At 40.0% G+C, this 15,597-nt stretch overlaps 1 protein-coding gene across 1 annotated transcript in view; it reads right to left on the minus strand.

Moving 5' to 3' along the window:
* Positions 1-8,825: 8,825 nt before the first annotated feature.
* ppm1e (protein phosphatase, Mg2+/Mn2+ dependent, 1E) overlaps positions 8,826-15,597 on the minus strand; it is a gene marked incomplete at both ends in the record, with an annotated part of 63,282 nt that continues 56,510 nt past the window's right edge. Inside the window, 5 exons of the mRNA XM_079247978.1 lie at positions 8,826-9,751; positions 9,880-9,973; positions 12,716-12,859; positions 12,978-13,166; positions 14,736-14,935. Of these exons, the coding sequence (XP_079104104.1) occupies positions 8,826-9,751; positions 9,880-9,973; positions 12,716-12,859; positions 12,978-13,166; positions 14,736-14,935 (1,553 nt within the window). The remainder of the gene's footprint in view (positions 9,752-9,879; positions 9,974-12,715; positions 12,860-12,977; positions 13,167-14,735; positions 14,936-15,597) is intronic.

The following is a 15,597-nucleotide window of genomic DNA, read 5'->3' on the forward strand; positions in this document are numbered from 1 at the left end:
ATATATATATATATATATATATATATATATATATATATATATATATATATATATATATATATATATATATAGTAGTCCTTACATCCTGTTGGATTCTTTCTTTAATGTTTCCAGTACAAACCAGGATAGAACGGCAACATCACATGACCCTTCTGAGCGAGACTATAGGTGTTGCTGTGCAATGAAAAGAAAAGAAAAAAAGAGAATTTGGAGCCTGAGTATTTAGTTTGAACTTGATCAGATTAAAACTAAACTGTTTCAGTCACATCACTAAGGTCATGCATCACAACTCTTAAAGAAAGGAAAAGACTTCAGGCAGAAACTTGGTCTAATCTTTATATATACATGATTAGTCACCAGTTACAGTACACATATTTATATACTACAGAAACACAGATAACACAGGTACTCAATGTGTTTTACTGTTAAGTTTTTTTTCTTTTTTGTTTTCTCTACTTAACCTGCATGTTGAAGAGCCAATCACAGGGTTTGTCTTCACAGCTGGAGGAGAAGAAGGAGAGGGTCACCTCAGCGCTCTGTGAACCCCCCACCCCACCTCGCAGTACATTACCCACTGGTCTACACTGAAACAGCTCGTAGGTCCATAAAGTCCCAACACTTCACCGCTGAGGGATGCCAGTAGACATAGACGCCTCTTTTCTTTTTAAGGAAGAAAGTATCACATTCAGGTTTTTATCCACAAAAGTATCATTCAGACAGAAAAACTGGCCGACTGCAGGTGATATCTCAACTTCTTTGTGTTTTCAAGAGGATAAAAAAATGAATGAGAAACTCACTTCCAGAAATCTGCATTAATGCTCCTTCAAGTATGGCTGACAGAACCACCGTGTGTTGCATCCTTCAGCAGAAGACAAACCCACAGAGCGCCTTTAATACAATGTCATTATTGCTTACAGAGAAAAAGAAAAAGCTTTTTGTGTACACAGACACAGTGCAGATTCATGGAGGGCCCTATAGTGGGAGAGTGAGAATGGAAGAGCAAAGCTGAACATCTGCTTGCCGTCATCATGGAGGGAGAAAGGAGAACTTTTTAGTGTAAGCAGAGTGTGAATGAGGGAGGAGGATTTACCACGAGGGGTGATGGGTACCGCTTTTATTACTCATACACTAACATTTTCTCTGGATTCTCCATACATTGAGTGTAACAGTAGAATTACTTCGCAGGGTTTCAGTAAATGAGTGCGACTCAGTTCTGTTTTTTTTTCCCTTTTCTTGTGGTTGAGATTTCTCTCCAGAGTGCAGAGAAGGCAGATGGCAACTTAACGTGAAACTGTTGCAGGAAGCAACACGGTATTTACAGCTCTGAGGAGTGCTTTTTGTCTGCACACCCAACACAGCAGAGCAGCTACCAGCTACTTACAACTCCCACTAAAACTAAATCTTGTTATCATGATAAGTCATTAAATTCCATGAGCAACTCCTGACGTGGCGATACCAGTATGCTTTGACTGGCCTTCAGGCGATCTTTAGTAATGCATGTCCCCTGCAAAGCAGCAATGGTGGTCCCATTTGTTGTTTTGAAATTTGGTACAGGAAACAATCCACTGTTAAGAATTATTTGTAACGATGAAGATGCTTATGTTCTCAATCTATTCACCCAATAAATAAGCTCAAATAAAGATCCTGAGTGACTGAATTATTTGGATTTGAGGTCTGACTTGGTGTCTAGGTTAGTTCAAATTATGCCAACTGTTCATTTACACAATATTTTAATAATACCAGTGTCTCACATCAGTGGTAACTATATTATTTTTCCTTATTTATCATCTGTAAAGTCGCTAGACTGGACTATTATGTGCACGCTAAACACAGCATGGTTAAAGAAATGCCCACAATCTGGATATAAAGAGCAACAGATCATTTCCTTCCAATGTAGAAAACCATTTTCTTTATCTTAAATGTACTGGCCAGCTCCTGTTTATTGTTTTTATGTGAATATGTACAATCTGATTGTTGTTCAGTCATTTGTCTGCTTTGTCATCAGATTGGTTAGTGTAGTAGGAGGCAGAATGCCAGTACATCTCCACCCACTTCTGCAGTGACTGACTACGAACAACAACCCCTAAAATTTGTATTCAACTTTGAGAAGACGACCTTATCTTTTACAGTCTGTACAATGTGATCCTTGGGAATTGTGTCTTGATTGGTTTGTCATAATAAAGACAAATTATAACAGACATGTGTGCAAATGTGTCGACATTTAGCATCACGTTTTCCTGTTTGAAGTATACAAATTGCCAAAACTGCAAACATTAACTTTGGTATTTAGCTCCACATTAAGGCTTAAGATGCATTTTCTACATTAAAATAGTGAATCAAGCACTGCAAATCTATTGATCCAGTTTTTGCCTCACTTTAGTATTGAGACTAAACATAAACTACTGCATTATGTAAGTATTATTACTACTCTGGAACAAACAAAGCTCATATATTAACATAATTGTCATTAGAACAATATCCTGACCCTTTACTCTGCTGTTTTATAGAGAAAACAGCTACTCTAGTATCTAAAACAGCAGCTCTAAATGAGGCAGCAGCTCCAGTTTCTTCGCCATGACACACTAATCAACCCCCACCTGCACAGCTGGGGAGAAATCCCAACAATTACTGAAGCACTTTCAGGGGAAACGTGAGAACAGTTTTGAAACATACTGTAGCTATTGCAGTTTGGGAACACCCGTGGGTTTAAGTTGATCATTTATGTCTTAATTTTTTTCCTCGGAAACTGTTCGTCATGTCAGGGTGAGAAAGCAGAGGGGAACAGCAGCATTAGCCATAGCAAGACTTCATTGACTCCACTTAAAGCCAAACTGGCTCAACACCTTTATATACTCAGTGAGATTTTCAGTAAAACCATAAAATCATTTCCACCTCTGTCTGATGCTGGGACATTTAAACAGTTAACCGTGTCCCAGCTAAATGGCTAAATGCCCTTGTGGAACGTGGAATAAAACTATCCATTTACAAGACAGATTTATCTTATGTACACTCCTGCAGTACTCACTCAACTTACACTTAGTATTCATAATATACATACACATCCATGCCTAAGTGAATATTTCAAATGACTGTGATTCCTTTTGTTGCCCGTGTTCTTCGGCTTCTCCAGACAAACACGGTGGCAATAAATCCACAAGGAGATCCAGTGGTTTTTAGTTTGAGTCACAACAGTACATTCCGTATAGCTGGACGCCCCGCTAAAAGTCAGCTCTCCAAAAGAAAGAGAAAAAGTGATCCCACCTCATGTCGACCTACTTCACCACATTCTGGGACATGAGGTACATTCTGTTCCACTGATAAGTCCACAGGGTGGTTGCAGGAAAACAGCAGCAGAGGTGAAGGAGATGATGGGAATCTGGCCATGAGGAAAATCTGAATTTCTTGGTGTTCTGGGATGTAGGGACACAGTTTATAGAACCTGGTTTTTTACAAACAAGTGGAAATTCACTGAATGATGTGCAATAAAATTACCAGCACAACGTCACGGATATGTAATGTGTCCAATCATCATCTTGTAAAACAAAACAACAAACAAACAAAAGAAAGCTTAACATTTACCTTATTAACTTTTCAAAACTCACAAGACACAATTGCAATGATTGTATTAAACTGTGTTTGTTTGTGGCAAATGTTATCATGTAAGGCTAAATGGGTTACTACATAGTAACACAACATGATTTTGTTTAGGTGAATGTGACAACTAGCACTATCTGTTTCCCAGTCAGGAACCTCCCCATAAATCAGTTCTAAGGAGAAAGATGGGTGCAACTAAGTCTCATGAAAATGATTTAATTAGTGCAACATGTTAGGAACATGGAGAGCAACAAGTTTCTCTGCCACCGTCTTGCTCATCAACAGGACAAGTGGCAGGTGAGGTCAGCCGTGTTCTTTTTCCTAAAAGCTGGGAGTTAACCCAACCAAACAGCAACCAAAACTAAAGAAACAAGAAACAAGTCACTGAATTGAGGCAACAGAATAATGGCCCCCAAAGAGGAAACAAATATTCTCTGCAGAGGGACCCCCCAAATTTGCTAATCCCTTCTAATTCTCAGTGGGAAATTCTTATAGTTTATGTATTGCTTCAATTAAACCGAGGATTTCTTGTGACCATACGATGCAAAGCTGCAGCTAACCTTTTACTTGCATGTTTTTCCACATATATATTTCTGTACGATGGGGCAGCTGGCTTCTCTATGTTGGCATTATCATCTTTGTGTTTGCGCAGATGTTTTTTTTTCCCGTACGATCCGAAATGAATTTTCACTAAATATCTACCAAAATACCAACAAACTCATACAGACCACTTTCTTAAAGTCATTTCTATAGTGTGAAATATGTTTATCATACTAAATTAGGTTTTACTGACTTAGTTTTGTTTAACAAAATAACCAGTTATTAGTTTTGCTTTAAATTGTCTGTAATATTAAACATTAATTACTTTAGATCAAGCAAAAATTGACCAAAGCAATTTGATTTCTGATCAACAGCTTTAGCATTAGCTAGAGGTTCAAACTTGCTAACTTCTTTGGTTTGAACTTTAGCATGAGCCTAGCGCATTAAATTTCTTGGTTTAGATTTAGTATCCATCATGGGCTTAGTTAAAATATTTGTCAAAGGTACTGATTCACCTTAAAATTAAATTATAATATGACATTATTTTCATTTAAACTAATTTAAATTAAATTAGTCTTACTAATATTAGCACTATTAGCTTGTGCTAATGAGCTAGCTCCACCTGAAAAAATATGCTAGCCATTTTAACCATGTCAACAACTATAACTTCATTCAAAATTTGTTAATGTTTGCCAGCAAAATGTATGTGGGTCGCTACATGTGAACTGTGGGAAATTTAGGCCCCTACATGATAAATAGGTCCTAAAGTTAATGGCTTATTAAACAACAGCATGTTAATGCTGTCAAGTCTGGCTTAGCTTCTGTTGAAAAAAAAGATCTACTGAGTTTAGTTATTTAAAAATTAAAGTAGGCTCCTTGAAAATGCAAAATACATGTATTTGACAAGATTTCATTGTTCAGTTTGTTTATGGACATTAAATATAATTAGATATAAAATTTACAAATTTAGTATGGGAAAAGTGTTTCCACATTTTAGTATGACCAAATCAGTAGCTACTTATCCCATTAGAAAACATAAATAATTTGACATTTTAACATTATATGTATTAACAGGAAAATTTGTAATTGATGGAAACGTATGTGTTTGTGAATAAACATTAAGAGGAATTCTATACAATAGAAATTTGGATGTAAATGTTTGTTTTTAATGGTTTCTATGACCTGATGACAAAACTGAAGAACAGGAATGGAGGTTTCAACTTGATAAAGGGGATAACCACTCCATTGTACAATCTGGAGCAGATCAGAGACGTATCCCATTATAAAGGCTCCTGTGGGGCCATGGTCTCAATGGATTACACACTATTTGCAGTTGCTGATGATTTGCTGTATTTTTGTTGAGACTGTTAACACCACAACTTTATTTACTTGCAAATTGCTCTGTTACTCGTGACTTCTTAGGAAAAAATGTGCAGGATTTTTTTTCTATTCCTAGAGATACATTTTGGGAAATCTGTTTTTCAAATAAAAGTGAGGCAGCTCTCTTAGATATTAGACGAACCTAAGAGAAAAAAAAATAAACATGAATCCACTTCATATAAAGCAACTGTTTAGCTTAGCATATCATGTTAACAGCACCAACCTCTTATTCAAGTAAAGATGCCTCCCGGGTCAGTAAGCTAGTGCTATTTGTGAATTTTGAAAGAATGTAATGAGATCTCACACATTCAACACATCTATTTAATTTGAACACAAGAAAAATTTAATAATTAAAAAATTGGAAGGTGTTTTGACGAACTCAAGCTAGCACTTTTACTTGTGTAATTGTGTAACAATTATTGCTACCAAGCTAGCCTAGGTATCCGTGGCTGATATCTCAAATAAAAAATTTCAATTGTATTTAAATGGAATCATATATCCTGTCAAACAGGGCCGGATTAAAAGTACACAGGCCCTTGGGCCCAAAGTGTTCCAGGGCCCCTTTTTCCATTGCAACATTGTGACAATTGTGAAAGACACACTGTGAAACGACATTTCTAACATCTCTCAGCTAGTAGTACCTATAGCAATACACTAGACACTGTTGTGTAACTATGTGGCTTTTATGTACATTTTGTTTCACGTCCAAACTGCTTGTGTCTGCTCCACATGGGCCCCAAGTAGGCATGGGCCCCTGGGCCCGCATCCATTATGCCCATTGGATAATCCGGCCTTGCTGCTAGAGAACAGGCTAAGCTCTCATTTTTGAAAAACATGTGTACAGCCAGGATAGCCTTGACATCTTTAGCTTTATGCTAAGCTACCATTGTATAGCATAGATGTGGTTTTTTTTTATAAAAAATGTCAACAAAAAAATTTGAAACATTTCATTGGTAAGGCAGGTCACAAAGTTATTAATTTTGAGAGCGACATGTTAAATGCTCCTAATCCTAAATAAAGTGACTTTCAACATTATGGTAACTTTAATGCTAACCATGAATTAATGAAAAAAATTGTATATATTCAAGTAGGATTGGCATATTGATTTAATTGCTAGATTTTTAATTTTGCTATAATGTTTAATCAACTGTGCATAGTGAAAATATTTAACTCAAAGTTTAAATTAAGGGAATAATAGTTTCATATTATTTTTTGTATTTCTTCTAAAACAAATATAGAATTTAATTTAATTATAAATTAATTACAACAAGGTAAATTTATTTTAAATATGTGGTACATTTATAAAAATGTTACTTTTACAGGAAGTTTAACTTAATTTTTTAAAGTGTTAAATCAAATATTTTACACATGCCATTTGCAAAATGGAAAAACATTAGGTGGAAGTATTATGACTTTGTATTGATGATAAAATCTGTAATAAGAAGCAACAGAACATGGGTTATCTATCTGTATATTAAAAGGAGGTAAGTTAATCAGTTGCAGGTAGTAGATTCATATTCATCTAATAAATACGAACAATATCGATTCTCTTATTCAACTCTAAATTTTTACTAAATTTCCCAAAATGTTAAACCATTCATTTTAAATAGTTTGTGAAGTCAGTCTTTTCCTTCATTTTCACTCTAAGACATAACTTTTGTAATTATCCAAAGTTAAATAGGCCTTGGTAAAATGCATGTAAGGCACATATTCTGCGGTTTTCAAATATTCTCACTGGAAATTAAATTGTGGTTTTATCAAGCCTCTTTTTTGTAAAAGCAAATACTTTGCAACAACTATAACAAAAATATATTTTTAAATACCCTTCCTACTTAAAACCCATTAACCCAGGAGTATATCCCCATCTGGAATACTGGACTATATGACGTATTTATTCAGGTAAGAGAATTCTAATCTTTTATAATCTGGCACTAAGTGCTTTTATCTGTAGACAAATTGTGGCTGGATAATTGCTGGGTCATTGACTGCATGGGAGGGGGCAGAACAACATGTGCCTCCAGTGCTACAAACCAGAAGCATCATTTGTTCCAGCCTCACATAAGAATGCTATTCATCTGCCACCAAAGCATCTCTGAGAGGAGAAAACGGCAGGATAGGCCATTAGAGCTTAATGTAATGTTCAGTCATTCAACATTCTCATCATCTGTCTCATGACCGGAGATGTTATGTGTCACTTCACCCAGCATTTACACCTGGTTGATACTAAAATAGAAGAGAAAGAAAAAATGATGTTTAGTAATCCCGCTGTTGTTCCTCTTAGAAGCAGAGAAATGTTCGGTGGTTTGGTCATTTCTAAGTGGCACACAGAAGTGTTACGTGTATTTTTGTATAAGTATATCAGTGAGAATAAAGGGAAGTCTTGATTATGCTGTCCAGCTACAGTGACAGACAAGAATGTAGTTTCTTTTCAGAAGCTCACAAAGTTTTCATCATGGCCATTTTCTTCAGCCTTTACAGACATGTTTATGGGGTATATACTACAGTATATAATCTGGTAAATGACAATAACTCACAATATAGAATGTCAAAATATCAATTTCTATCCTTGCTGTTGTGTCTGAAAGGGAGAAAATCCCCACAAAGCAACAAGCAGTTGTCCATACTTTGGGCCAGTACTGTATTTCCTTTATCTTTTTCTTTTTTTCTTGTTTTCTGAGCATCAAACGTTGCCCAGTTAAACTTTTTAAGTCTGTCCAAAATAAATAACATTTGTCTACAGAGTGTGGAGTGACCAGGAACATAAATAAACGTTTAAACACATCTTCAGACTTCATTTCCAATACAGCTAAAAACCTATTAGCTAATAACATATCAGGTAATTTTATAATGTATCTGGAACTTGATTTCTTTCTTTTATCCACCAGAGAAACATCTAAAATAATATTTATACTACCTGCAATAAACTCGTTTTTGCGGTCCTTTCAGAAACTTTTTGCTACATTGCCTCTAAAAATGATTTCACATTCAGTCTGAAACCATCCTACCATCCAGTATTTCCAGCTCTGGCTTCAAATAGACCGATCAGTGGTCACAATGGAGAGGATGCAATTTGGCTTCACCTACAGCATGAGCAAGCAGGGCTTGTGTTTAGTGGGCCAGCTTACATTTAGAAACAATTGGAGTAAGGACAGAGAATACCAGTTCTCTGACAGAGATTCAATAATCACATTACGACTGCAGGAGCCACAACTACCTACTATCAAAGAAAAACGTGTTGTTGAAGGCAAAGGTGGGAGGGCAGATGGGAGGAGTGAAGTAATGACAGAGATGGTTTGGTCTGGGTCGCTCCTTCAGATGGTGGCATCGAGGGGCAGGTGAGGCACTGCCACTTCAGGCCTCCAGTCGGAGAAGCGCTGCATGTCGCCAGAAGGTATCAGGCCTAGCAACTCCCTGGAACGGCTTGGCCACCGTCGGGCCCATTGGCGACGACTGTAACCACGCCTGTGGCTTCGCCTCACAGCTTGGCCTAACAGCATGGCCGTCTGAGGCCACAGTGGGTCCGTGAAGCTAGAGATCCCAGGCTCCTGAAAAGGGATACAGGACCTGCGTCTCAGCGGGCGTTCTTCTCGGTACATATTGGAAGCTGTGAAGAGGTCAGGGCTAAAGCTGAAGAAGGGTTTCCTTGAGCTCCGGGTCAGAGAGATGCGACCCTCCAGAGACGGCCCAAACAAGCTCAGGCTAGTTCTGTCCGTGAACGAGTCCGTTCGGTCTTCGTAGCCAAGGTCAGCGGGGGCAGAGCATTGCTGCAGGGGCCAGCCTCCGCGGCTCTTTCCCCCGATGTCCGCAGTGCTGCCTCCCTCACCACCATCACGCTCTACTCTCATTGCTTCATCTTCCTCCTCCTCCTCTTCCTCTTGTTCTTCTTCCTCCACCTCCGCAACCTCTTCCTCCTCCACCTGTCCCTCCACCACAGCCTCCTCTTCCTCCTCAGTGCTGGTCGGGGGTGGAGAGCGAGGGTCTCGCAAGAACACCACGATGACAGTTATATTATCACTAGAACCAGCATCACGGGCCGAGGCCACCAGCTTGTGAGCCACCATAGTGGTGTCTCCAGAGTTCTCCTGGAGATGGTCGCTGACCACCCGCACCGCCTCATCCGGACTCACAGTGTCCCAGAAACCATCACAAGCCAGAATCAGGTAGTCTTCTGAGCCATCCAATGGGAAAATACTATGGTCCGCATCCCCACAGATGTAGGGCTTGTGCTCCGAGTCGCCTGTCAACACAGGCAACAAGTTGGCAGTCATAACAGCAGAATGACATGTTTTTTCAGGAAATTCATCTAAAATAGCAAATATGCCAGGGAAGTGTGGTAAAAAACATGCAAAAGAACTAAAACTGTACCTATTGCTCTGGATACAGACAGGCTGCCGTTGACCCTCCATGTGCCGAACCAGATCACGCATCCCCCAAGAGCCTCAATCCTCTGCTTCTCATCCTGCAGACACACAATGATGGGTCATCAGCTCATGCTGCAGCAAATGAGTCATTCCATGTGCACTTAGTCAAAATGCTGTTTTTGGGTAGATAGTACTACTGTTTTTTTGGTGTGCTCAAAATGGCAGGTAATGATGATCTCGATCAGCTTATCTAGTATATACTGTATGTTACTCAGCAAGGCACTTAACTTGTTTTTCCAAGATGTCACCAAGATGCAGCTCTGGTCCTCGAGTGCTGCAATCCTGCAGGTTTTCCATATATCACTGTTCCAACACACCTGACTAAAATTAATCAGTTTCTGTGCAGAACTTCATTGGCTATTGGATCCGATTAATGTGAGTCAGATTTGTTGGAAAAGGGCTATATTGAAAACCCGTAGGACATTGACCCTCGAGGACCGACTTTGGACACCACTGGTTTACAGAATCGTGTCAGATACCAACTACATACCAACACACCTGTCATCTTAAAGGCACACCATGAGTGATTATTTTAAAGAATATATGTACAAAAGGACATTATTAGAGCAAAAGAAGAAGCGAGAGAGAAAGAGCCAGAGAAAAATGAGAGTCAACATTGGACTGACTTTCACTAACTGGGAAGAGCTCAGAGAAGAGATGGGAAGCCCATTAGGAACTGCCTCAATGAGAAATTCTGTCAAAGTTGAGTAGTAGTGTGGCTTTGATTGGGTGAGTAAGAGGTGCAACTAAATAATTCATTGCTGCCAGCCATTGGTATAGCAGATAGCCTCGTACTGACGGCGTTTTGGAGCGTTTTGACTCATTTTTCAGGATGTTGAGTTCTGGGAGAGCAGATGTGGGAGGGCCGATTTGGCCAGGTGCGTGCGTCTTCATGGTGCACACTTGGAGCCCATCTCAACATGTTGGGTGCGTGCTCAGAGAGCGCACTTTGAGGACGTTTTGATGTGGGCACCTGGCCAAATTGATTTTTCATATCAAGAAACAGCAAAAGATGTCTTTTGGTAGTGACCATTCAGATTCAGAAAGATGTCAAAAGACATCTTTGGCAGCCAATGAGTTAAATGCACTTTAACCATTGTCTTCAGCACCTCTCCAAAACCCGTGTTTGTCTTGGCATTCACAGTGCTAAGGAGAAGAGCAAGTTACTGCCCATTTATTACTGCCCATCAGTCTTAGAAGGGTTACAGGTCTGTTTGGTTTGTAAAGTTTCACATCATAAAAATGTATGGAATGATTTGGACTCATGAGACCAAAACAGAGATGTTTGACCATAATCTGAAGCTTATAGACACAGCAGCACATATATCTCATAATAACTGTCAGGCAGTCGTGAGGCAAGGCCGGATTATCCAATTGACATTTTGGACACAGTCCAAGGGGCCCACGCCCACTTGGGGCCCATGTGGGACCCATGTGGGACCCCTGTAGGGCAAACACCAGTATTTTGAACATGAAACAAAATGTACATAAAAGCCAGTCATGTGTCTAGTGTATTGCTACTGGTACCATTGGTTAAGAGATGTTAGAAATGTCATTTCACAGTGTATCATTCACACTTTTCACAATGTTGCATTGGGAAGGGGGCCCCTGGTACATTCTGGGCCCAGAGGTATGTGCATTTTTAATCCGGCCCTGTGTGGAGGGCTAATTGTTTTGGCTTATTTTGCAGCTACAGCACCTGGATACTTTGCTACCTGGATACTTTTGACTTGTCCCTCTGAAGGGGTTGCCACAGCAAACCATCACACAGGTTAATTGGTACATGTTTTATGCCAGAAGCCCTTCCTGAAACAGTCCTCTGCATTTATCAGGGCTTGGAGAGAGAACAATCAGAGAACGATTGTGTCTCCCTTGAGGCTGCAGCAGTGTAGGACTTGAACTGCAGACCATCAGGTCACAAGACAAGCAGCTCTACCACCTGAGCCAATGCCACCTTCCCTACCGCCAATCAGTTGCAGTTACATAAACAGGAAAGCAACTAAAACAGCAAACTGTTGTAAATGTTTACTGTAAGTTGCACAAGCAAAGCGAAGCATCAGAGACAAAATGTAACCCAAAAACTCACGATGCTCCATTCAAGGTGAAAAGAAATTAGACCAACTGTGTTCACACATACTTTTTACAGGTATGTGAGAATACAACCTGAGAGACCTCTGCATTGACAAATGTCTGCAAACTCAAGAAAAACTGCCAGGAACAGAGGACCACACATCCTCCTCAACAATCAGAGAACATGCAGATAATGATTCAACATGGATCTGCAAGCTGCTGAACTGCATCAGCAAGGTAGTCTTTCACACAATACTTCATCATTTTGACTGTTTTTGTTGAATAAACAATAAAACAGTAATATTTTCATCTGAGGTGGTATTTACCAGGTTTCAAGACTTATGAGGACTGATATGTTTCTATTAAGTCCTCATAACAAAAAACGTTAGACTTGAAAAAGGTTGTATTTTCCTTTTCTCCTAACTATAAATCTGTTATTTAGCTTATCTCAACTCTAAACCTCATGATTCTCTGTGTCATATTTTATCTGGTTGGTTTTATCAGGCATTTTTCCAGCTGACAACAGGTCAGCGCTACATGACGTTTTACCATAAACACAAATATGGTTCTTCACTTTTTGTACAAACGGTGTAAATGATCTGGAGTACATCACACGGTGACGGTGGCAGCAGTGTTTACGAGGGAAGCGGCTGATGAGATTGTAAAGAAATGCAGGGTGTGTGTCTGTGGTGTGAGGATGGGTTTCTCACCTCTCTGTCTGGTTTATGTGGCTTCATCAGCTCCACCACCTGTCCTCTCCTGACCAGGATAACCTGAGAGTCTCCCAGCCAGGCCACGTACAACGTCCGTCCCCGCAGGAACGTCACCACGCCCGTCGTGCCACAGCGCAGGTGCTGACACACACACACACACACATGCATCAATAATGTAAAGGGTGTTAAACACTGAACGTTGTAGCAGAGAAAACAGCAGACGATGATGAAGGATTTTGTCCTGAAAGGACAGGGTTACCTCTCGTGAGGCCTTCTTCACAAAGCGTTCGTCTGTGAGCTTGAAGGCTCTGTAGAGCGCCTCGCTGGGGTCCTGGCTGAAGGATTCCTGATGAACTAAGTTGACGTGGAGGTGGTTCGCAGCATAAATGGCAGCATCCACCCCACCATGGCCATCAAACACAGCGAAGAAAGCCTGCTCCTCCTGATCCTGAGAGGCAGAGCACACACATATTCGTCATCATGACTGCAAAATGGTGAAAAAGAAAATGCACCAAACGCGACTGAACGCTGAGCTGCTCAGATCCAACAACGATGAACATAAAATACTGGCAGTTAGCGCAGTTTTTCTTTTGTTTTCATTTTTAACACAATTTAAGAACAAATTTAAATCTATTTGTTGTGGCTTTTTTTTTTTTTTTTTTTAGAAAGTCTGTGTCCCAGATTTACAATAAAACACTATCATGAATATTTACTGAGACTCTGCCGACCATTGATTTGCACTTATCAAGGAGCAGGGAGGGAGAAGAAGAGGCTCTAATTGGATAAAAGCATCTCTGTCTAGGTGCGTTTTTGCATCAGTATCTTTCCTAAGATCAATACAGAGTAATCAGATGAACTGTGAAAGACTTTTCTGTCATTTAACAGAAATCCCATCATTGTGCTGCGACTTGTGAGAAAGCTTCTTTAGTTTTGGTATTTTCCTTGGTTTGGCATGTAGTTTCCTGTTTAATGTCTGAGGTACGCAAGCTAAATAATTTGTTCATTCCATGAAATCAAGAGTTTCATTCTTTCATTATCTCAAGAAGGAAATCATTGTACAGTCATGATAATAACAGTCTGGGAAATTAGCTCAGTGTTTGACCCCATTCCTTAGATTTGCTCCAGTACATTAAAAGATCGAGTATGATTCAGTGCTTGGGGAGCAGTTGGTTGCGGGGAGCGGTGGGGTATGAGTGTCTTGCTCATGGGTCCACTGTGGTCCACCACTAATGGCCTGCTGGGTAGTCACACCCAGGTTCTGCAGATGCAAGCCCACATCTGTAACCAGGCTACTGCTTATTTTCTCATAATCAGAGTAAAACCAAACTGTGACTCTCGTAGGTGTCAGAAAACAGCATCACCATCCCAACAAGCAGAAATGAATGTTTGACATCTGGTTTCACCTGAAAATGCCGCAGCACCAAGTTACCAAGCCTCTGAAGTGATCGTGGAAGGGATTTAGTGAGATGAAATCAGGTAAAGTTTCTGATGATTATTGCAACTTAAGAAAACAACAGTCAGTTTTGTTTGGATTGTGAAGATTTATCGTAGAGAGAAAGAAAAAAAAAAGCAAATGTCAGGAGAAAAGAAGACAGAAAGCTTGTTTTACCTAAAGAAAACAAATGACTGCAGGTGTGACAGTTTTCAGGTACAGAGGAGAATGAAAAGGAAAATGATAATAAACACAGAGGTATACAGCAGGAGGAATAATTAACTGGATCGCCAGCGTCGTGGCGGTAATGAAGAGGTTCAATCCACTGAAAAACAATTCAGCTCATTTTTACACTAATTTTACACTTATAAAAAAAACATACCGTAATACTTTGTACTTTCTCTGTACAAATATTTTGTATTTCTAATCTTATACTCGGAGGAGTTGTAGTTTTTAGTTATAACTTAAGACAGACTGTGAGTTAAAAGGTACAATCCGACATCGGATCATTCATCACAACCACACAAAACAACCTGCATCTGTTTCTAAATGCTACTGGAAACAACAGGGACCAGTTTCACTCACCTGGATGTTGAAGAGTGTGTTGAAGTCAGGGATGATGACGTGCTTGTCCTCCATCTTGCGCCTCATGTTCTTGATGGCGTGGATGGACGTTTCGTAGTACGGCTGTGGACGTCGGCGGAACGGCAGCTCCTTCAGCCAGAGGCAGCACATCTCAAACAGTCTGTTAAACACCAGCCGGGCCAGCTTCACAGACTCGATCTCTAACACACACACACACACACACACAGGGACAAGAGGCTCTTGACTTCTTTGTGGTGTGCAGTGTGTTCATTAAGCTTCTGCAGGCTGTTGCTTTCTGAGTCCAAGTTGAGGGGAAGTATCTTAATAGCACCAAACAAAGCTGTGGCACCGTCTGAAGTCGGCATCCGTTTGGTACTACAGGGTTTGTAAAGGTTCAAAGTCTTTTTTTTTTTCGTGTTTCCCAAGGTGTGTAGAGCAGAAACAAGCCTGTATGTGGCATCAGTGATCTTTGTGGAGGAAAAGACACTCTATGCCAGAACTGGAGCTTAACCTACTAATGCTAGCTGCAGGTTACAATACGCTGTCTTTGCCTTGTCCACTTATTGTCCACCTGTAATCCAGACTACTCCCTGTCCTACTTCCTGCTGCCACTCTCACTGCTCCAGCTTTTAAAAGTGCATGCGCATCAAATCCAGGACCCCAGTCGTGAACATCTCTATGAGCACTGACTGTTCTGCCCTTTCCCTCCTTCTTGCTCCAGATAAAGGACTTTCAGCGCCGCTTTTTGACATCAATTTTCAGAAAAGAAAAAAAAAATCCAGGAGAGTGCAGTGAAGCAACAGCAAACAGGATGTGAACATCGCGTTATGCAACATGGGACTTTGAGAAAGAAAAGTTAGTT

The sequence above is a fragment of the Telmatherina bonti genome (genome assembly GCF_933228915.1).
Source record: "Telmatherina bonti genome assembly, chromosome: 10".
Taxonomy (NCBI): Eukaryota; Metazoa; Chordata; class Actinopteri; order Atheriniformes; family Telmatherinidae; genus Telmatherina; species Telmatherina bonti.